This window comes from Vanessa atalanta, chromosome 14 (assembly GCF_905147765.1).
Source record: "Vanessa atalanta chromosome 14, ilVanAtal1.2, whole genome shotgun sequence".
NCBI classification, from domain to species: domain Eukaryota; kingdom Metazoa; phylum Arthropoda; class Insecta; order Lepidoptera; family Nymphalidae; genus Vanessa; species Vanessa atalanta.
The window spans coordinates 11,100,458-11,125,929 of NC_061884.1; the positions used below are offsets into that span (position 1 = coordinate 11,100,458).

Below are 25,472 nucleotides of genomic sequence, written 5' to 3' on the forward strand. Positions count from 1 at the left end.
TCAACAATATTGGTTCTGTTGTTAAAGACTCATTTCTTTGTTCTATTTTTTCAAGTAAAAACCCATCAAACTGTAAGTTGTCATCATCTAAATATGTTGATTTCATTTCCTTAGTTAATGTTATCCATACCTGTCTCTTATCGTGCCTTTTCTGAAGAGATTTTTTTATTTTGTCAAATATTTCATGCTTTATTATTTCTTTGTGTAGATGCACTGGTTGGTACTCTCTAGGCACAATATAAGTTTGGTTTTGTATATCCGTAATGGAGGTTATGGCATAAATACTTGTCTTATTATCATCTGGTTTTGCTTTTATAATAAATTCAAATCTTAATTTCTCCATTACGTAGGTACAAAAGAAAATATTTCCTTTTTTTACATGTAACTAAATTGTCGATTTATAAGGTCGTGGGTTTTTCAAGCATTAAACAATTTGATTCATCTAAAAAATAGAGTTTAATTTTGTTAATAACAAATAAATTTTACAATACAAATGATTAAACTAATACAAACCTAAAAAATAGAGAATCGACAATTGCAATGTTCATGCTTTATTTATTTCCTTAAAGAGAACTGGAATTGTCCTTTCCACTCTTAACTGAACTAAAATACTAATTAATAAAAAAAAACGTTTATCACTACGTTTTAAATAAATATTTAAATTAATTGACACTTCTTATGTCATTAAAAAATATTATATAGTTTTTTACTGAGACGGCCTCCTTCGACTCAACTGCCAACACTCAAATGTAATCACAAAGCTTACATATATTTTATACAAATCAAAATTAAAATGCTAACTCATAAATTTTAATTGTGATCGCGTACAGAAGTGGCAGCAATGATAGCTATTTATTAAAAGCGCCATCTATTGTTGAAACGTCAAAACATTTACTTAGACATAAATTATTTAATCAAGTTTACCACTTTATCAGTAGATGGCTTTAGTAGTCATTTAAAAAATGTATTTGCTAAACTTTAATATTGTAATAAGATATTAGAAAGTATAAAATAAAAACCATTGAAAAATTAAACATAAATTTTTTTATTTATCTTTTTAATATTTACACAAAATAATTTTATAATAGAAAAATATCAAACTATTTTAATAAAAACGGTTACAAATGTCTTTATAAAATTGAGAATACAAAATTGTAGTCTTACACGACCCAGTCTTCCTTTAGATTTTTTATTAATACTCTCGTTTCATTGTAATAACCAATAAAAAAACCATTAAAAAGTCAGTGCTATTAAATTTAACAGTATAAGCTTAAAAATTAAATTCGATATCACAATATAAATTCAGCAGGCTTCCCTCAATATGTCTCTGAGTCGAGGATAACGTTCTGAAAATATACTAACTATAAATAATATTATAAAATGCCTTCATACAATATTTTACGATAATAATACATTGAGCCTAAATTAAAATTTGTGGGGTGTGTTTTAAATATTTTAACGGTATTGAAATTACACCTCTTTTAATAAGGCGGTAAAATAATACTACAGAGAGCTAAACATATTTATTTTTTGTCGTCCATATTGTTTTGTAATTATAATTATGTACGTTAAAATAATATATCGTCTTCAAGCTGTATTTCAAAAGCTTTTACCGTCTAAGCTTCGTAAATATCTATTAAGAGACTCGGAAGTACTTTGTAAAATGCTTAATCCTAGTCTGTATTTGAATTCGACGATTCTTTTAAGGAAATCGAAAAATCCATTGCCTCCAGAATTCGGTAAGGGCGGATATGTTATGACTTCTGGATCGTACGAAGGCCTTGGTCGTTTACTGGTTACTGATACTGGTGGGGGTGAAGGAGGCATTGTTGACGTCGTCTCCGATCGGATTTCAGTTGTTGTTTCAGTATTCATATTTTTGAATTGTGTTGTGGAATCTGTTTTCGAATTGTTATTATCATTTATCAAAGGACTACTTTTTTCACTGGCATCTGACTTACTCGTAGGAAATACTTCAAAAATTTTAAAAGCATCTGTCGTTACGTCTAGTTCATTCGACATTTCAGTTTCAGTTGCTTTACCTTTTTTATCGTCAACGGGTAAAGTTGATACGCTTTCAATTACCTGATTTTTTATTGTACTAGGTACTTCAGTTTGTGGGAATTCTTTAGCGGGGTCAACTGATACCGCATATACTGTAAATACTTCTTTGTTTTCTGGTGTCGTTTCTTCGTTGGTCGATTGCATTATTTCAAATAAAGAAGGTCGTCTTGTCGGAGCCTCAAGGCCGTCATCAATTTCGTTGCTTATAAAAATTTCGTTTTCTTTATTTTCCCTCGCAGCCTTTAAAATATCTTCAATTGATCCTACAATTCCTCGCTTACGACGAGCATTTCTTCTTTTCCTATTTAACTTTCTGGGACCGTGTTCGGGTACTACGATTGGTGTTGCTGTTTCTGTTAGCTCTTTTGGTACATTTCCAACGACAAATTTATTATCTGTTGATTCATCGTCGGCACTTTTTTCATCGGAATATTTGCTATTATTTGTTTCTTCTTCATCATTGTTGGAACCTAAGTACATTGATGTCGGGGGATATGTCATAATATTAGGATTACTCGTTGTCTCACTATAAAATTGTGTTTCATAAGGATAAACCGGCTTAAAGTCTGAATCTCCTGATGGTTTCACTCCATAAACAACAGAACTTGATGCATCATTTCCAAATGATGATATACCAGTAGATTCAACTTCAGGTGCTGCGTAAATTGGCTCAACCGCTGGATAAGGGCTATACGTCTGAGCTTTATCGTATTTTTTTTCCGTGGTATAAGCGTTTTTATTATGTCGTGTTTCGTATTGATAACGATTGTAATTAAAGGAGTCTGGATAAACGGCACCGTGGGCTATTCCTGTCTTTTGTTGCGGATAATGATTATTGTGATTTGTTTCATAATTATTGTTGGCTACATGACGATATCTTAAATCTTGATCTTTTTTAACGGGATACCTATTTATATAAGCCATTTGACCGGCATATGGATTGAGTTTTTGTTTCGAATGAATAGGCATACCAGCTAGAACAGTACCAAGCATTTCTTCTTCAGGTTGACCGTTACCTTCACTTGCATATTCTTCAGCATTGTGTCTATAAATATCGTCCTTCTTATCAACTTCAATAGTTCTTCTAACAGGAGTACCAAAGGGGAAAAACAGGTAGCTAGCGAGTCCTACTAATCCTAGACCCAGAACACTAACTCCAACTGAAGGCATTACTTCTCTCGAGAAGTAATTGTAAATTTGTGAAGTAAATGGACCTACACTACTACTAATACTAGCTGGTTTCTTTGAGTTCTTGTTTGTTTTAGTTTTGTTGGATGTTTTAACATCTGCAGATACCGCAGTCGAGGTCTCAGGCTTCGGTTTTGATGTTTTACGCTTCTTCGTTTTTGTCTTCTTTTTATTTGATGTTCGTTTTGGTTTTTTAGTTGTTGTGGCTGGTGTGTTAATCTCTAATTCAATTTCTTGTTCCTTAGCTTCCATCGGTAATACCGCTGATTCACTAACAATGGGTGCGGTCGTAGTTGTAGTTGTTGTAGTGGTAGTACTTGTTTTTTGTTTATTTTTATGAGATTTTTTAGCTGGCTTCGAAGTAACTTTGACAACAGGCATAACTGAAACAGTTGCCTTAGTTGTTGAAGCTTCAGTCGATGGCGTAGGAGTAGTGCTACTAGTTGTTGTTGTACGGGGAGATGTATTTTTATTCTTTTGTACATTTGATAGTACTGTATCCTTGATTTTGTTGTAAACATTTTCACTAATTGCCGAACCGCCAGCTACCAAATCAGCTTTATTTGTACTTCCAATAATTGGTCGCTTAGCCACCGGAGATTTATTTTGTGGCCTCTTGTTTTTGTTTTTGGATAAGGTAGGTTTCTGTTTCTTTTGAATCTCTTCTGCTTGTGTTGGCTCTGTCGATACGGAATTATTATCTTTGTTAACAGGATTGCTTAACAATATCCAAGTGGATATTCCTTCATTTGTTGTAGATGATTCGTTGGGTAAGTCTTTATTTTCCATTTCTAATTCTTCCATTGTAACTGGAACAGCAATGCCTGTATGCGAGTTTTCAGGAATGGCATCAGCGTCTTCATTTCTAGTTTTGACTTTTAATTTTTGGACGAACTGAGTCTTTACTTTTGGTGGTATTCTGGTATCTGTCAAAACTGGTACTTCGATCGTTTTATTGGGTTTATCGAGGAGCTGTGTTGCAACTTTCTTAATGGATTCTCCAATGACTGGAACTTTATTTTTTACATCTCTTGAAGTGTTCGGTGTCGATGGTAAAGTTTCATTTTCAGGCTCCTTCCACTTAGTTGGTTCCGAAATTACTTCAGTAGAATTTCTGCAAAAAGAAAAGAAAATAAATTATAGAAACTTGAATAATTATACACATAGATAGAAAAAAAATCTAAATAAAACAAAAAACATTTTTGTAATAAGGGGAATAATAAAACGAATAGTTGTTTATTTATTTTATTGTAAAGTTAATCTATTAACAATTATTAATTTATATTAAATATCACAAGAGGTACTTGGAATCTTAGCGTAACAAATTAATTTTCTACAAGTAAACAACAGCTAATGTATATGTTTTTTTTTTTTTAAATTCTAAAGCGTATATATAAATACTATATCTTAATAATTTTATACAAGAAAGTGTTTGTTGTTAACGTTAATAAATCGTTGAGTTTTACGAAAATTCCATATAGGTACATTACACATAGTCGTAAGTCGTAAAATTTGATATTAAAACAAAAGTTTTGAAAACTTTTATTTAATTTATTTTATCATAACCTAGCTTTTTATTCATCTCTACTACGAGTTAAATTTTATAATATAGGTACTAATACTATTCTTAACTCACAAGGTTACATGTACACCGGATTTTTTTTGTTTATTTTTCAACAACATATTGTAATCTCTCATTTATCCGATTGAATTGAAACCTTACTTAATTTCTTACTTTTGGTTAGTCACCTACTTATTACCATTATTAGCATTAGCAGCCTGTAAATTTTCCCATTGCTGGGCTAAAGGCCTCCTCTCCCTTTGAGGAGAAGGTTTGGAGCATATTCCACCACGCTGCTCCAATGCGGGTTGGCGGAATACACATGTGGCAGAATCACGTTGAAATAAGACACATGCAGGTGAGGAATCACGATGTTTTCCTTCGCCGCCGAGATGAATTATAAACACAAATTAAGCACATGAAAATTCAGTGGTGCCTGCCTGGTTGAATTTGAACCCGAAATCATCGGTTAAGATGCACGCGTTCTAACCACTGGGCCATCTTGGCTCATACCTACTTATAAATACAAAATGATCTATATAATTATATCTATACATATAATTATATACGGTTCGCTAACTCCCTTCCCCTAGCTTAAAACCAATTTTATTGACATATTTTTTTATCTAATTCCCAACAAACAGGATTTTTTCAGTAACTTAAGTGTTTATTTCGTATTAGTGTGAGCGAATAAAAATATAAATTGCAATCTTGCGACGCCGCAGCGGGTCGCGAGTACTTTATAATTTAATATGACCAAAACCGTCGTTTGACAGCTAATGTGTCTGCTATAATATATAAGCTTTGATATAGTATACAAAAGTTAGACTTCCAGAGACACCTGATGATATCTATCATGCATATTAAGAATAAATAAGAAAAAAATATATAAATAATAATAAAACAGCGTAAGTAACATGATAACGTTCATTTAAAATTGACAGATCTTCGTGATTTAGTAATCTCATATTTAAATAAGAATAAAATGTACTTTAACTATGCCCCAAGTGTAGAAAACATTATTGTACAAAGACTCAAATAGAATTATAAACAATTCTTTCTATTATTATTTTTTCAGATTTATATATGATAATGAATAATTATAATGTTTAAATTATTATAATACAGCCAATGACCCCTGTGGCAGATAGACTTGCTGTACTAATCTGTAAGAACCAACTTCGTTCGTTTTCGACTCTTACAGAAAAGCTAGGATAAAGGTGGGATTGACTCTCGATTGTGAAATTTCTTACTGATATAATTTTTTAATAATAAAATAAATAGCTTATGGTATATATAAAGATTAATATGATAAATGCCTTAAATCAAAAAGGAAGCGCTTACTCGCTAAAAATAAATTAACAGGCGAGATATTAATCCTATTCAATTGAAGCAGTTTATGATTAGTTAATTAAACAAGAATAAACTAAAAACTGAGTTTAAAACAAATATAATATTTTTTTAAAAGAAAGTCACCATCTAACGGTAGATTTAATTATTCATATGCAATAAAACTTATTTAATTTATTTTTGTAATAAAAGTATTTACAACTACTTTTAAAACTTATCTAACTTTACGTGCAAATTAAATAAATTAGGTCACACTGATTTTAAATAATTTATACGAGTATGTTTTCTTATGAAGTTCTATTTTACTCGAATAGTCCAAGTTTCTCTTTTCTTTCTCTTATTTTTACGATTATTATTTACTAAATTTATTTTTACTTTGTCTTTGTTAAATTTAGTCATTGCTTTTAAGAATTCTTTTATTTTGTTAAGCCATGATGACTTACTAATGCTAATACTTTTTATGGTACTTCTTGAATTTTCTGATTCTAATGTCCTGCTAGAAGGGAATGAATTTAAATACCATGTTTTATAATAATCATCCCATTCCCATTGTGGCCTACTAATATATACATCTGTAGCCTCCCTTCCTGATAAAGCCCATGGTGAAAATAAAGCAGCGAGTCCTGAGGTGCCAGCGAATATTAATATTAATGGAGTTAAAAAGAAAGATAATGCACTAAAACTGAGAGGATTGATAGCAGCTAGCCAACTGAATGCACTTAATGCAGGTCTAAAGAAGTCTATAACAAATGAAAAACTAAACATATCGTCATCATTATCATTTGGACGGCTGGGCTTTGTATAAGATGATAATGCTGTACTTGGTGAAGGAATATTAGCTGGTTCAGATGATTCTCCTGCAGAAACACTATTTGCAGCATTATAACTAGATAGCTCTAACCCTTCATTTGACCCACTATCTATTTGTTGGTCATTTTCTTGAGACTCTTCATAATCATTAATACCCTCATCACTAGCAGAATTATCAAACGGTAGCCCAAATACGTCAGTTAATGTCGTGTCTGTGTCTTCCTCGGATTCTATTACAACATTCTTATTAACAACATTTGTGTTAACTGCAATATTAAGATCCGGACAAGCTTCTTTTGCTTGACCTTGAAATGTATTGTTTAGTGTTACGAATATTGTTGGACAATCATCAGATGAGGCACTATATTCTTCAGGTCGTATAACGATTCTATCTGTATATCCTTTTATGGGTGGAAAAGTAGTAACGTCGAAATTGTTGTTAAGATTTGGTGAAAAATTCTGATTATAAATTTGATGTGTATCTGGCTTTTTTGGTTTGTATGTCTTAACTGGTTTTGTAGTGGTTGGCTTTTTATTAGGTTGAACATGATGCCAGGGTTTGGGATAACCTACATTTGTTATAATCGGTGTTGGTGTAGGAGTTGTGAAGATATAGTTAGGTCGGGTTACGTATGGATTATCTATCACGTGAAAATTGTCAGAATAAACTTGGATTTCTTCTGAGTATGAAGGCATAGGTTTATTATATGTATGTGTAAATCGTTTATTGTGAGATTGTATATTATGTGAATGTTTGTTACTTTGTTCAGGATTGTAAGAATTTTCTGTACTACTAAATTGTATGTTTGAATTAAAAATATTTACAAAATTGGAAGCGTCTCTTTCATCAGAATCATCGTTTTCGTGAGAAATATTTATATCGTCATATTTAGAGTTGTCAGTCCATTTCGTGACAATTTTTTTGATAACTGGTTTGTTTACATTTCTACTTACTAAGAAATTATCATTCACTTGTGACTGTACGGTCTTTTTATTATAATCATGTATTTCACTGTTTTTTATTTGTGTATCAAAACTTGGTCGTTGTTTGTGTATTTTTCGTAAAAGACGACTTCGTCTCCTAACTACATCATTGGTCATATTTAATTGAGAATTTAAAATGCTATTACTTTTAATATAATTGTCATCTATAACCCTACCCGTATTAGCTAAAGTATGATTATTATCAACCTTATCTAATGGTAACTGAAACAAATAAAAGCTGTCATTATTTTGTCTTTGATTATACCTCATAAGATCCTCTGTTTTTTCCGTTGCGATATTTTGGACTACGTCTAATGTAGTCGATTCGAGCTGAGGCCGCGAATAAACATATTGACTAAATATAGTTAACACTAAAACTAAAGTCCACTTAACACAATCACTTTTTAGACGCGCCATTACGAACGACTCGCCTTATACCTGAAAAGATAGAAACATAAATTAGAATCATATCAAATAAAATCTAATTTACATATACATATATTTGTATCGCAACAATGCTTCACAATTTGTATTCTAGATATCTTAAATGTATAAACAACTTCTTGCCCTACTACCAGTGAAACTTTCTGTACTGTGTTTCTTGTTGAAATACGAACAGCTTGATCGTTGAAGTTAGAAACTCCTCCTTTATCGGTAGCAGCAGTGCTATTCTGTAAGATTTCACTTCGTATCTCACTTATGAAATATTGACTAATCGACTTTTGTTGATACGTAAATACTATTAATAATTATTATAATCAATGTCGCATTTCAAATTGTGACATTTCACGCTTTTTTTCGGCGGTGAGTTTCAGATGACTTCTTACAGAATACCTCTAATAAACAGACGTGTTGATATAATTAATTATTGAGTACAGTAACATTCTTCTGATATCAAACTGCTTGTATGCACCGAGCACAAGACGACACAAATACACCGGTACTTGTTGGGGTCTGAATCCGTAATTCAAGTAGACTAACCATTGGGCCAGCTCAGCTCCCAACTAATTAGACTTGTAAATAAAACATAATTCATAGCTATAAAACGACTATATAAATAAATTAAATTGACAAACATTGTGTTAACGGTATAAAAATATAAAAAACAAGAGATAAGTCGTCGTATGGGAAATCGGTCCGTTAAGTTATCGGAGCCGTGTATGTGAGAACCGTTACGTTGACCTTCGCTTTTATAACATAAATACTTAAATTAAATTAAAGCCTCTTTCCGTGACTGTTATTCTTAAATTGATACATTGAATAATTTTTACGTGATTTAGAATAATCTTGATGTATTTGTTTTTTTAGGTCAAATTAAAACGGTATATTATTCCATTTAAATATGATTACACCATAATAGTTCATTTAAAATCAAAGGCCTAATTTTCTTTGACGTCTAAATTCGATAGTATATTCAAATTTAAGTCATAACGGTCATTGCCTTCTACTAGAGAAAAAAATATTATTATTAAGAATTTGAGACTTTAATGACCGTATTATGTTAATGGAAGACAAAATACAAAATTCCAAATAAAAAATGAAAATCCCCATTAGTCAAAATAGAAATGTTTACGAATACATTAAATATTCACGATCAACTTCACTTTTGCGGTTTTGTGACTTTCATTTGCATTTAATATTTACCTAAGCAACTTGAGTCATGAACTTGGACATGACTTACAAGTCAATTATAATTTTATTAAAATACCAGTGATTTTTCCTTAAGAATGCATGTATGTATTAATTATTACATGAAGCAGAAACTTTATATTAAGTAAAGCTACCACCGGTTCGGAATGTAGATTCTACCGAGAAGAACCGGCAAGAAACTCAGACACACTCTTAAAAATCAATAATATTTATTTGTGATATTTTATTGTAATAATGACACCGTAACCGTCAGCTAAACCTCATTGTTCCTATCTTCCGAATCAATATATTAGAATTTCCGCCAAAAGCACTTATTGCTTAAAAATTAATATATATATATATATTAATTATATATATATATATATATATATATATATATATATATAGGTATATAGATCATAGTTCAATCATATTAAGCAATGGTCGTCTTCACTCCAAAATCAAACTTTAAGCTTAACTGGAGGTGATAATATATTAATAATTTTTCAAAGAAAGAAATACTTGTATTTTTTTCTCATACATTAAAAGAGTTCACGATTCAAAATAGGCCCAAAAACAGCTATATATAAAAAAAAGACATTGGATCAACTTTCGCTAAACGCTATAATAAAAATACTCGGACTGTCGAGTGACGTCTTTGTCGAGCTTTGATCATTTCCATTTCAAAAGGCCAACGACCCCTCTCGGCAACTGGAATGTTTGTATTATTGACCTCTATAACCGAAACCCAGTGGCTTACAAAGTGACCCAGAAGGATTACAACAGTTATTTTTATATAGATTTGATAAATCAGAATAATAAATTTTTATAATTAAGGTATGAAAATAAATTTTAAATCATTATTTTATTTATAAGTTATTTTCTGCAATTAGTAGTTGAGAAATTTATCAATCATTCAATCAACAGATAGCAATAATTTGTATTGCTGGATTACTATATGATATATACAACATTGTTCCTATACTTATACACACATTGACGGTAAATGGCGTGATTAATTTTTCATACATTGTCAATGATAGGCAGTAGTGACCACTTACCATCAGATGGCTAGAAAGGCATCTCTAAAAAGGTATACTCTGATTGTTCCTTTAGTCCATTACCGCAAAACCGCACTTAACGTTCTTATTCCAATTTCTACGTTTTCAGATAAAACATTTAACCGAACATTTTTTTTGATTCGATTTTTAAATATTGTTCATAAAATTGGGTCGAAATTAAGCGGTTGCAATAATCTTCTACTACAAACGTTAAACTGATTTCGTTTATGTATGATATCACCTACTTTTACTTTTATGGGCGAAATAACTGCACAAAGATGAATATTATCCACATTTAAGGCTGAAATTAAAGTGTTCTTTTTATTATCTTGAACCGTATACGACAATGTCTTAAATTAATAAATCTTAGAGTAGAGATAGCCCAGTACGCAATAAAACATTAGGTCTTAAGCAAAGATCTGCCCTGTCTTATGTATAGGTTACAAAATCCCAGTCACCGCGCGTAAGACCAAAGGGCGACTAAAAATCACAGGTGTTCATTTTTTATATTCATTCTATGATTGAATGACATCAAGAAGAATCCTTCTTGTGTTATGGAATCTACTACATTTATAGCTACTAACTTGTATTAGTTAGGTGTAATAAAATAAACTTTCAACCTTCTTAACAGAAGGTCTTGCCCAGCAACGAGATAATAAAGGCAATTACTAATACTACTTTGAACTCATTGATGACCGAATAATACAAACTGTTCGTGTAACGGCTTGAATCAATTTTAAACTGTACTTGACCGTAACATTTATCTATTTAACTACATGGAAGGTGTACTCTAAATGAGGTCCAATTAATGAGCGATATTTAAAATATTACAATTTTATAAAAAAAAATTGTAAGTTAAGAACCTATGGTGGTAACCACAAAAGTCTCTAACAACATTGTTCTAAAATATGATATTGGTATGACTATCAACTATTCTTAACTTTCCACGACTTTGTTTAAGTACATATTTTAATTTGTAATACGCCTTATACAGTATAATCATATTATTTGAAATTATTAATTAGAAATGCTAAAAGTATTTGTAAAGTAAAGAAACAAATGGTACTTTTGCGTTTATACGAGTTTACCAATGCTTCTATCAATATAATCAATATTATTAAGTATATACTTTACATTTTTGAAAAGGTACTGTTATGCCACTGTCAGTATAACATCCCGATTGTATTCTAAAATTTGGAATTGCATTTAAAACAGAATCAACAAAAGGTTAAAAGATTATTTATGCATATGAAAAATAGTAAAGGACCTAAAGTTGGTCCCTGTAAAGTGACTGTTTTAGCACAGAACTAGAACATTTTTGTTCCAGTAACGGGGACTTGTTATTTATCATATTGGACATAATGATTGTGTCTTCATTCATCTGTAATCATTCGACTGAGCAATCGTGGAACCCAATACACGTTTTATGATAGACTATCCAGATACATCGCTATGTAGAGGTGCCAATAATTAATCGCTAGTACGCCCGCGTTCTCCCACATCTTGCGATCAAACAATCTAACCGTGACTATTATGTTAATCATATAACTGGAGACGCACGTATAGGAATGCGTTCTCGTTTCTACTCGATCCACTAGTTTTCCAACAGCAGAACGCTAGGATTACATTCACAGTGTCAAGTGTACATGAAGAAAATGCACCGTGTTTTGAAAATCATTCAATTGAAAATATTTCGATGGCTTAAAAATCTACTACGACTTCGAATCTATTTAAACCGGTATTATACATCTTATCTACTGTAGTATTCAAACATAACCTGTGTGCTGAAACCAGTTCACGACACCGTCAGTTCATACCAGTCTATAATCGTGTTTATACTATTTGTTTTTTTTTTTTCTCAGCACGAAAGCCACTTGTAGGATGAACTTTTACACCACGAGATTAAATATATATTTATTGGTTATTCAGTTTATTGTGGATCACACAAAAAAATATATTAGGTACTAAAATGCAAAATAAAACTATTGGAACAAAAAGTATGTTATTTCTTTGATATTAAAATATAATTCTATTTTTGAAGTCTTGATCATTATTATTATGTTGTTATTAACATTAAAGCAACAAATAATACAATATTCAAGTATGGTTTTACAAAAAATAGTTAAACATAAATATCTATAAAATGTCTACCCTTATCGTCATTTTACAGAATTCTATATAACTGATTTAACTAGCTGTCACTCGCAGGTTCGTTCGCGTTTAAGGGGTTGATCGTAAGTTATAGAAGACTATGTCCTTCCTTGAGGATTAAAATTTGCTTCAGACCAACTTTCTTCAAATTCGGTTCAGTAGTTAGCCATGGAAGCGAAACAGACAGACAAACGGACAGATAGAGTAACTCTGATATTTATAATATAAGTATTAATTGTAAAGCCACCATCGAAGGTTCGGTTCTAGCGAAAAGAACAGACAAGAAACTCAGTAGTTACTCCTTTCCATTTCAAATACAAAACAAAAGAAACCATTACTTTCAGTATCCTTTAAATCTGAATCATAAGACGACCGCGTAACAATATTGAAAAACATATACAGATAGAGTTTTAAGAAAACATTTCATAACATGTTTCATTGGAAACAACTAACATGTAATTATTATGTACATACTCGTAACATCTATGTAGATTTGAAAAATGAAAAGACCCATTCTTTACGGGGACATGTATTAGCGTTGGCTAATACGTTTTGGTCTGGAAAACAAGTGACATGTCATTATGGATGTTACCACATAAATGGTCACCACATGTTTCTTCACACTAATACCAATGGCTAGCTTACAAAAAATAGGGCAAGGTATTCTACCACCTTATCAACGACTACACTACAATCTTTTCTCGAATCAAAACATGAAACATCTCGTTTTGTACGATAACTGACATGTATGCACAACACTGATTTAATTCATCAAATAGCAATTACAAGAATATTACGTTCAAATTGTTTTCAACCCAGAGCCGGATTTAAAGTTTCACAGACCAAAAAACAAGTGGAAGATTTAATTCATTTTTAAGCGCGTAAAACCAGTATTCCAGAAATTATTGAAATATGTATACTAAAAAAGGATTCTTTCAACGGCCTTTCTTCTGAAGTCCTCGGGAGTTAGACCACCTTGTCTACTCTTAATTCCTATCATGGTTCAAAACTTACAACGTAAGAACTTATTGAGTAATGTTGCTTTATGATATCGGTAAATGGACGGAGAAATGGACCACGGTTAACTATTCCTTATATCGCCAATACGTCACCAAGGTTTAAAACGATGTCCCTTGAGCCTGTAGTTATACTGACTCGCTCACCTTTCAAACCCGAACTCAACATTACTAAGTATTGTGCTGTTTGGCGGCAAAATATCTGACGAGTGATACCTACCCAGATAATCTATCATAAATCTCTGCTATCAAAATTTGCTTTGAATTTTTGATTTTGAAAAAAGAATTCAGTCACAAGTCATATTGCATTTGTTTTTATAAAACCTTAGTCACAGGCGAGTAAGTAAGTAACACATAGTTCGCGGAAACACTTTCCCGTTTATGTCACACTATTATTCCGACCATAACACGTCTGATGCTATGTTCCGCTTTATTTAATCTGCGAAATCATATCATTATTTTAATAATAATAGTGGAATTATAATTATAATAATTCCTGTATACACGGAGTAATAATAGAGGAATTCATTTGTATGGACGTATTCTGCGGTGATATAAGTAGTTTCTGGAGTTTAAATTTTTAATGAATTGTATTTTTCGTCATTTTTTTTTTTTGTTTCGGATAATTTTAGTTGTGTTGAGAGAGCACGTGCTTTTGTATAATGTCAAAAATAATATATAATGGGTTCTATATTTTTAAAGTATTTGCCTGCAAGGAGTTTCTGTAAGTAATACTATATTTATGCGGTTATTTTTTTATATCCTAGTCGGGTTTCAATCTCACAATATTTGGACAGAAAACGAAGGAAAATAACGATATTAGAATACGAAAACTAAAACAACATATTATACAATAGGGTATTTTTAACTGTCGATAAATGTAATATTCGGGTAACATTTAATAGAAACCATCCAAATAAGATTGAAATTGCCCAAAAGCGGAATAGTGGGATTTTCATTACAAAAGAACAAAATAGTTTCAAATAAATAAGAAAATTATATTTTACCTTTTTAATCAAACTTTAGGGATATTTTTTATATTAATAGGATCAGGGGTTTTTTTTATTTAAAAAAATATTATTTGAGACATTTCAATTGTCTATAAGCCTAAGATATGAAATATAACACCCTTTAGGTAAAGTCTATTGTCTCAGCGATGAAAGCTTTTAAGGTTTAACTGTAAAGAACAAACAGGTTTAAAGCCAATAATAGAACAGTTGATAGTTATATGAAAAGGTAAGTACATTTTTAAATCAACTAAACCCATAATAAGTGATGATTATGAATTCTAAGGTTCCGCAGAAATCCCAAACATTTCAAAGTCGATGGAGACAAAATGTAAATAGTAAATTATTACCATAACAGGAGAACAGCCAAATAAACAACATTTGACTGCAAATTGACGCGATATCATTGGTCGATAGCTTGATTAACCTATGATATTCACTATGGATTTACGAAAAAAATTGTGTTTTGAATGTCGCCGAAACTGTTATCGGAGTTTTGGAAGTATGATTAAAGTGGATATAAGTAGTTAAGTTTAATAGTGTTGTATTACAATGAATAGTGCACAATATAGCTGAGTTTGTAGCAAATCGCATGAAATACTTAAATTTAAGGTTCGTTCATTTACCAACTTCCAAAAAATTTACCAACTTTTTTGAATAATGTCATATAGTCAAATCAATATAATCTTACATTTTGATTAAAAAAGCGTTAATAAAATTGTAGGAATTACCAATAATAAAACATTTATCTGACCAAAAATGAAACTTTAACGATCAAGTACACTTATATCCAATAATTCTTTGATAAAACGAATTTCTCCTCCCTATTTTAAGTCTCTGTCTTGTAGTAAGAGCTGAGCGTTTATAGTCAGTCAGTCACGACATTGCTCCTCTCTCCAATAATTCAAAACAAAACATCAAAAGAAATAGCCCACCCATAGAAAACATCAAAATGGTTGAAAGTCATAAGACAATTATGTATCAATTGTTTCTTTTGGTCGTGACTGACGGTCCCGTTGCTTGACGAATTGTACGGAATGTGGAACATCACCTTAAATGCTGTCTTTGTTTCTATAACCTAGTTAAGTGTCCTGATTTATTATTAATGATATAATAAATAGGGGAAATTTGCCGAAACGTTAATAATGGCTGATAAAAAAATAATGAATATTCTCGTATGTTATATCTATCTTTTAACAAACTTAATATAGCACATTGGACTTAATTTTATTGTTGTCTTAATAATCTTTTATGGAAATTTGGATTAAATATTTGTTGTATAATAATCTCCTTGTAAGCAAAGTTTTATTTTGATATTTAAAAAAATGTACCGATGAAATATAGTAGAAGATTAAGACTACGTAATTGTCTCGTAAATCCTGTATCCTTCTGTATTTTATTAAAAGATATTAGGGATTAAAAAAGAGAAAACAAATTTTGACGTAATGAAACCAGCTTGAAGTATCCAAGCCCTGAGCGTCGCGGCGAAAGTAACCCAAATGTCAAAGTCTCGGGAAACACAACACTAGCCACAGAGCTAGCAAATTAATACAACTGACACTTTCACCTACTTTTGTCATTAAACAAAATAAAAACAAGCGCACTGTTATGAACTTTACTGTAACGTTATAAAAGCTGAAATAGCTTGAAAGATTTATAAGTAATATGATGCGTGCTATGTTGACCTTTGTATTATGAAAGAAGTAGAAATCAGACGCATTTTATTATAAAGTTGGCGGTCAATGTTAATTTATCATATCATTGGTTCTGCATGTATATGTTTCAGTGATTTAAAGGAACTACGGAATTGTGAACGAATTGGGCTAACTTTTTAAAAACATATTAACATCCATAATATACGCTTTTATTATTCGTGAGTTCCTTTCAGGTTCTTCTCGATAGATTTTATATTACGAAACTATATTATTTTTTACATTTAATTCAGCAATTAAATAAGTATAAATATATTTTTTTCATTAAAAAAGTCTTATTTTAATTTGGTAGATAATTTATGAATGTTATGAAAAGTAATTCTTACGGTAATTAGGTCTAATAATTTTTTTTTTTTGAAAAACATCATCAGCTTTAGACACGTTTTCTGAAAAATATATTTAATTTATATGAAAGTAATAATTACGTATTATAAATATATATTCGTATCCCATGTTATTATTTACTTTTATTCATTACTTAAATTTTTTTCTTATGTTACCTCTAAATTGTTTGAACTCTACGTCCTAGTGTTTTATACAATGTCAAGCACACGAGACACTCCAATCATCAAACCTTAACGAATTAATTTAAAAATTAAATTTGACCTAAAATATTTTCAGACGAATGAATTTTACATTATATTTCCTAATAAAATTAAAATATATTAAGCCTTACTTTGGAGCTTAGTTACTAAAATATTTAAATTTATTTTATTTTAATGAAATTTTGATTAGTAAAATAAGTGATTAAAAATCATATACAAGCAGATTGTTTAAAAATAGATACACATTTTTGGCCTATAATAATTATATTTATATGGATAACAAACTCCTATCAAAGCAATAATACAAAACAAAAAATACATTATCCTATTAAAAAACCTTTATTTTAATATCTGGATATAGTACAACACCCATTAAAAGTAAAAAAAAAAAAACATCGTCTCACTTACCGTTACTAAACCCGTTCGGTCAGTGCTAAGCACACACGCGTCAAACACAAGAATTCCGATGCAACTGATGGGTTCTACGGACAACGGTATATTGGTCTACTTCCGAGGTTTTTCTTATCTCATTCATTATACACGTGACGACCAAGGCACGACTTTACAACACACGATTAAATTTTACTAAAACAGGGATTTCCAGACAACACGTCTGAACCTGATCATAATACTTTACATAGAGCTCTTACAGTTAAAAAGAAGTTTTCGTTTGTTGTCGTCGTCCTATTTATACCTTCAAATGTTTTTTTTTTTAAATTGTTACTCCATCCCTCCAACCCTCGTAATATTAAGTCATTGTTCAATTTAAGTTTAATATTGTGGAAATGTGCCATAGTTGAAAAGTCCTGAACTAGAAAACACATTTTTGGATCATTTTTTAATCAATAGGACGTACGTACGACAAATGTATTTAATTCTTTTTGTCAACATTTTATAATTTTATGTACTTAATCAACAGTGTACGTAATCAATTTTGTAAGAATTCACTTCGTATTTCACTCGTGAATTGTTAACAACCGAGTTACGGTGATGTGCCAATTTGATACGTTACATATAAATTTAAAAATTATTATGAGTCAAATTAAAAGTCGCAATTTTTATAGCATTGATTGGCGGATTGGCATTAGGCCACCTTATGGAAAGTTGGTACCACTGCCTATAGTCATTGGCGTTATTAAGAATATTAACCATTTCTAATATCACTAATGCGGCACCAACCTTGGGAACTAAGACGTTATGTCCCATGTGCCTGTAGTTACACTGGCCCATTCACCTTTCAAGCCGGAACACATTACTGAGTATTGCTGTTTGGCGGTAGAATAAGATGGGTGGTAGCTACCCAGACGTACAACGTCTAAGCAGTGTTTTGTATAAGTCCGTCTGTCACGTTCAGACATTTCAAGCTCGTGTGCAGTGAGTTGCGAGTTTCTTCTTAGAGTATACATACAGTTCGTCTTGTATTAGTTTCGTGAGTTTCAAATAATACCTTTACAGTTTGCCTTGTAGTTTCACCTGGCAGTAAATTAGAATCCCCTATAATTAAAGATTTACTTTCTGAGTATATTTTTATTTGTGTGTACGAATATTTGCGACCATTTCTGTCATCAAGTGAATACACAGTGACAAAGATAATTGTCTGTGATGTCCTTCTGACCTAATTTCGGCCACGGTCTCACTCAAGGGAGGCTAAGCAGGCAGGACATATTAAAAGCGAGGAAGGATTATCCAATAAACAGTGAAAGCTCCTGCCTAGACGCCTCGCATAGGCTTGAGGCCATAGACTAAACATTGGTAAATTAGATTTTAAAAGTAATTATCAATGGAGTTGTTGAAACCAAATTTTTTCATATTAGAATAGGATGATGAAATATATTCGTAATATGTAAAAAGTCATAAATGTGAATAAAACTCCTTTGTATTTGAAAAAAAAATGTATCATAGAAAGTTAGCAAAGGGTAAAGGGTACATTGCACAGAGGCCCCGATATGGTTCATCTGGTTCTGACTATATAGCAAAAGTTTATACTAGGGCCGCTACTGAATTTCTCGTCGGAAAAACACAAAAACTATTTATTGATCGTCCAGGAGTTTGAACCTAGGATACAGGGATATGAGGCATTATAAGCTAACCACGCTGTCGTTGGCATTGAAGTTAGTTGACAATCAAATTAAACATCTCTACAGACTCGACAGGCGTCATATCCCACCAATTAAAAATATAATTTAGCACTTTTTATTATAGCATCATGATAATATATGACATCAGCTTATGAGACGTTGTATTTTCTTTTTAAAGGGAAGATTTGGAATTTATTCCACCACAGGCTGGTGATACAGATCCAGATTTTGAGGTTGTTTTCCTTCACCACCAAGCATGAGATGAAATGTAAACACAAAATAAACGAACTAAAATTCAGTATAACACTACTAGTATATTTTGGGTCAGTCTGAGTTTGAATCGACTATCATCGGTTAAAACTCACGTGTTATAGCTACTAGGCCATCTCGGCTCAATAAGACGTTGAATTTAATAAATAAAGAGTAGTGTGTGATACACGACACGGCCGGCCGGTTTTAATGAACCTACTTATGTTGTGGCGATTATCTACGCGTTCTGAATTTTGATGGCAGACTTGATGAACATTTTTTATACAAAATATGAAGTTACCTTAACATGACAGATTTTTGACATTTGTTCTATGGAGCATGATTAGGCTACACATTTAAAAATAATGCTAATGACCAAGCTGTCAATATTATAATCTATCTCGTTCTTAGAGTAATGATGAACAGGAAAAAAATGCGATAGTATTATAGTTCGTTTATTCAATTTAGCCGTATTTCATAAGCGTGGAACAATAATTTCCAAAATTTCGGTATTCTACTTGGTCGTAGATCCTTGTGCAAGCCCATGTGGTAGGCTATAACCCACTCAATATATATTCGACCGCCAAATATCATTACTTAGTATTGTTGTGTTCCGGCTTAACGGGTGAGTGATCTGATATAACCTCAGACACAAGGAACATGATGTCGTATTGATGTAAGGAATGGTTAAAATTACACATGGCGGCCTAAGTCTATGAGCAGTGGTGATCACTAACCGTCAGGTTGCTCAATTATCAGTCCGCCTCGATGGTATCGATATACCATACAAAAGAAAAAAAGTAAAAGAAAACTTTATTTTAAGCAATCCCTTTCGAGCAATTTGATTTGTTATTTTATATATCGATAGAAATCATTTATTTTTGACGTTTTTTATCACCTGGAGACCTTTATATTACAAAATTAAAGACCTATCAATTTACCACGTCTACAAGATATCACCATTATTTCTTCGACATTCTTTTTTTCTATATACATACATCGTACAATTACTCCATGATTTGCGTAAGCCAATATTCATTCGCAATTTTATTTTCGCGCATCGCGATTATCAGTATATTTGGAACTAATGTCTTTGCTTTGAAACATAAAACACTTCTTTCTATTATTTGTACCAACATTTTAATATTTCGTATTTTACTTAAATTTGATATTCACAAAACATGCTTTCTTAGACAAAATTAACAAATTTCCTAAACTATGGAAATTTAAATGAATCTAACAATCTATATAAACTCATAATCGAATAAGTAAGACGATATTTTATAAATAACAAGCATGTTTCTGTATATTTCTACAATATTAGAATTTTAAATAGTAAAACTTTTTACTTTTTAAATTCCCATGCAAGTCATCACCGCCTGTAGACGTTGACGCTTTAAGAAATATTAACTATTCCTTACATCGTCAATGCGACACTAACCGTGGAACCTAAAATGTTAAGGCCTTTTCGGCCCATGGTTACACTGGCTCACTCATCCTTCATACCGGAACACAACAATATCTACTAAGTATTGCTGTTTGGCAGTAGAATAACTGATTAGCTTTTGGATCCGGATTGTTTTTAATCTGAAGAAGATTATTTCGTGTGCGCTTGATACACCTCATACTTCTGTATTTAGAAGGAATTTCGAACATATCAAACAAATGCTGGAGTTCCACTAGGACCTGTTTTTAAACCAGTTTACTATTTAACACACACAGGTGATAATTAGTTATTTAAAATTCAAATGTGTGTTTCGTAAGCATTCCCTTACAGTTATAAGAAAGTACACACGGCATCGTCAAAACGAACTGGAAATTGACAAGATTAGAAAAAACATTAAAAAATACTAACTTAATATAAGAACGCCTCAATTCATAGTTGAAAAAAACTTATTTGAATACTTGTCACACTATTTAAAGGACGAATAAAAGGAAGGATTTATCTTATAAGAAACATTCAAATTTATTTTATTACAATAATGATTTATATGCACACGAAATAAATAAAGCTTACGAATTTTGTATAAAGATTATTATATTATTTAAAATTGTAATAAGCGCCATCTGTGCGGAGACATATAAAGTAGTTCGTAGTGGTGAGCAGAGTACGTAATGCACATCTAAGTTGATAGATGTCGCTAAACCGAAACACAAAGTTTCAATATTCATCACTAGATGTCGCTGTAGGGTTCAAATTATTAATATTATCTAATAATTAGTAATTATGAATTAGTAATAAAATAATAATTTGAGTAATATGTCCTTATATATCTATTTAATTATTTGATAAATATTAAAAATAGTTACTATACAATTCATAACCGCGTAGAATGGTGGCAGTGAACCTTGCAACATATCCCTTCGATCGCAATAATAAATAATAATAATAATATAAAAAGGATTTAATGTTAATAATTCTTGTGTTAATAAAGTTTTTAATTATTTGATAAGCTTTTCGAAGGAAAACACCAAAAAAATCACATTACAATAAAACAAAGTTCGAAAATTAAAATTAATTTCCTGATGTAATTTTCATTAAAAAGTTAAAATTGCAATAACATGTAAATTGACATTTATAAACTTAAAAACTAAAATAAATTACCTAATTTTGTGTTCTAGAAAAACAATACATCAAAAATCAAAATATTCAAAAAGCTCATAGAAGCATTTTTGAATTTGAGAAGGACCGGCAAGAAACCTAGTATTGGCTCTTTTCCACCATTTCAATTATAGAGTATGTCAGTTAAGTAAATAAATATTGGACAACATCACATACATTACTCTGATCCCAATTTAAGTAGCTAGAGCACTTGTGTTATGGAAAATCAGAAGTAACGACGGTACCTCTAACACCTAGACCCAAGACAATATAGAAAACTAATGAACTTTTTCTACATCGACTCGGCCGGGAATCGAACCCGGGACCTCGGAGTGGCGTACCCATGAAAACCGGTGTACACACTAAATGACCACTAAGATCGTTGTTAAAAAAATAAATATTATATTTTGCCTAGAAAAAAATATACTAAATCCACGCTTTTTATCTTTGATGTAATCTTGTATTGAGTAATATGCCTTAGGTATCAATGTTTATTTGACTGTGTCGTAAACATGGGATATATTTAGTTAAAGAAAGCAACGATTGCTATATTTAAATTAACACTAAGCGCAGACATTTCATCGTATTCTATAAGTACATTAAGATAATCGAGATGAAACTTTGAACACAAATAATTGTTACGCTTGTGTCTAAAACTGTTATTGGCAAAAAGATTACAAATAATTTAAAGGCACTACACTGTAGAATAAATTGTAGTGCCTCTTTTTTATCTTTAGAATTCCTTCCTCTATCTTTAGACATTAGCATAAAATACTATTAATACCTAGGCGACCGAGTGTCGCTTAAATCTACTTAATATCGTTATTTACAAAAAATATGTGTATTTGTTTTTAGTAAAAAAAATCTAGGAAAGACTATGAATGAACTTGAAACGAATACCTTATCTTAATAGAAAAGTTGAGCCAAATCATTAGGATATTTTCTAAGATTAACGAAATAAATACGTGCAGAAGAATTGCTCATGTAATATCATAAGAGCTGAACTTGAAGCTCGCAATTTATAAAACTTTTCCTATAGTGGTGTGAATTAAAAAAAAAAGTAGCCTATTTCCTTCTCTAGGACTCCATAACAAATTTCATCTAAATCGGTTCAGCGATTAAAGCGCGGAGAGATAACAGAGAGAGTTACTTTCGTATATTTTTTAAATATTATAAATTTATAAACATCATGAAGTTGTACCTGTTTCATTGCATGTTGTAAATAAAAAAAAAAACTAAAATGCAATAAATAAACGCGATACGAATGTTAGTTTTTTATTCATCAAAAGATTTTTCTTTACGGTTTTCTTTTAAAAGAAAAAGTAAATAAGTTACTATTGATGGTGTCCATCAGGTTGTTTTTCTGTTTAAAAACACAATGGATTAGCTATTAGTAACATTGATCCGAAGTTCATGGACCCCTGGGGTTCCGTGGAATATTTATAACCGAACTAGACCGGAAATCAGTAACAAAATGTTATACGAAAAGTATAAATAAAATTAGTTATTGTTGAATATGTTTGAAAAAAACTGTAGCAGTTTTAAAATTGGTCCATTTTGTATTTTAATTAGTTTTATAGACTAAAAATTACACAATAGAACATTCATTTTAATTATATTATCAAGGAAGTGATTTGACAAAATTAAGTATTTATATTTTGAAGACTATACTTTTACTGGTTAATAGAATTAATGGTATTCTTTTATACCATTTATCAAAAAATACCTGCTAAAACAGGGCTAATATTTTCCATCTCTGTCACAGCTATGGTATTAAAAAGGACAGCAATTACAAAATACAGTACCAATATCAAGATAATATTATGCTTTCCTTAGAAACTCGAGATTAATTTAAAAAGTGGTCTAGCGAAAGTAATTACTTACCCAGAAAAACAATTTCCTTGACCTCTTCTTCATCTTCCGTTAACAACTCTTCTTCAATAACAGGGTACGTGTAATTTAAATCCACGTCATGATTTATAGCACATTAGACGTTATTCCAACGACCACGAACTTATATGTGATATTTATTTGCATCTAACATAACATTTATGCAATTCACATTCACACAACATTCACGAATGCCATCATCGAATTCATTACATAAATAAGTACTATTACTATTATCAAAATCATTTACGATCTAAACGTCTCTAAATATTGTATCAAAATTGTTAATATTGATTTGTCCGGGTGCACATTTAAATTTGTTGCGGCTATTAAGTAATATTTGTACTTCGTTCCACTTTTCTTTTTATTTATGAACATTACCGTTCATCGCTCAATAAACATCGTTGATAGTTTATACATCAGCACTTTCAATTTCTTCGAGTGGTTCAGTTGTGATTCCTATATCATTAGTTGTTTCTTTGTCGTTATCTTCATCGTTTTTATCGTTACGTATATCTTCATCAGCTTATAATTTATGTGTACCTCTTTGTCCATCTAATACTAGTTTGATTTCAGTCTTATCTTATAAAATCTTTTGAGATAGTTAATCTTGTTTATCGCAATCTTAATGAAGCTTGTCTTGGTACAATGAAAGCACGGTAAAAACGTTAGAAACTCTGTGATTTCATCCAACAATTTCGTACTTTACACTGTTTTTTCTTAACGATCGCTGGTGTTATGTGGTCTGTAATAAAAAAAAATTATACGTGATCAGTCAATTTCACTTTCATCACATAATAACACTGTAAATGGTAAAGGTATTATAAAATACATGATGTCTCACGGTGATTACGGTGTGATATTCGCTGTTGAGTTATAACTGCCATGAAATCGATGGTCATAATTACATAGGCACTTGAATGTGCTTTTGATATGAGTACTTTGAAAGTTTTTGCCTTGTCATCTTATTCAGTTGATAATTAAATTACTACAATTAAATTTATTTCATTTTTTTTTAATAAATTTATTTATTACTTCAATGGACAAAAGCCACCTCTGTACTTTGGAAGGTTTGGACACAATACATTGCTCCAATTGACGTTGATAGAGATAGATATGGCAGAATTTCATCTGAAACATGAGTCGAGCACGGGATGGAATGTAAACACAAAGAGAGTCCATAAAAACGTACTACTGGACCAGGTTTACGTGTTTTAATCAATGCGACATCTCCGTTCACATTGCTCAATGAATAACTATTAATCGTTGCAAATATATACATATATAACAAAACATCTTTGACCGTTGTGATTAATGATTATTGTCATTTGTATGTAAAAAAGTTAGAAGTGTTTAAAATCAAAAGAGATTTAATTAACGATCAAGTCTTAAAGCGTAATTTAATTTGTTTCAATACGTATGTAACAGTAGATTCATATGAATATAAATATATATTAGACTGGTAATTTATCAAAAGAACAAGACGCATTGATTGCCCTCGATGGGAAATAAATGATAGGTTATATTTATAATTTTGTTTTTGTCTCATTAAGATTAATTAAATATTTTATTGGA

At 30.9% G+C, this 25,472-nt stretch overlaps 1 protein-coding gene across 2 annotated transcripts; it reads right to left on the bottom strand.

Moving 5' to 3' along the window:
• Nucleotides 1-1,215: 1,215 nt before the first annotated feature.
• Nucleotides 1,216-23,911, bottom strand: LOC125068864. Of its 2 annotated transcripts, none has more exons than XM_047678210.1 (3): nt 23,892-23,911; nt 8,223-8,395; nt 1,216-4,366 (listed from the first exon to the last, which is right to left on the bottom strand). In XM_047678210.1, exons 2-3 carry the CDS (start codon nt 8,372-8,374, stop codon nt 1,600-1,602), a joined length of 2,919 nt encoding a protein of 972 aa, XP_047534166.1. In that variant the 5' UTR covers nt 8,375-8,395; nt 23,892-23,911; the 3' UTR covers nt 1,216-1,599. The 2 variants fall into 2 exon arrangements, with proteins under 2 accessions (XP_047534166.1, XP_047534167.1); XM_047678211.1 differs by lacking the exon at nt 23,892-23,911 and adding an exon at nt 17,487-17,543.
• Between the last annotated feature and the right edge of the window lie 1,561 nt (nt 23,912-25,472).

Bases quoted from the DNA above. Each gene is read 5' to 3' on its own strand.
- LOC125068864 (XM_047678210.1), bottom strand. From the start codon at position 8,374: ATGGCGCGTCTAAAAAGTGATTGTGTTAAGTGGACTTTAGTTTTAGTG. The intron at 4,367-8,222 runs GTATAATCAAAG...TTCTTTTTGCAG, and splicing joins AAAACAGAGGATCTTATGAG to AAATTCTACTGAAGTAATTT.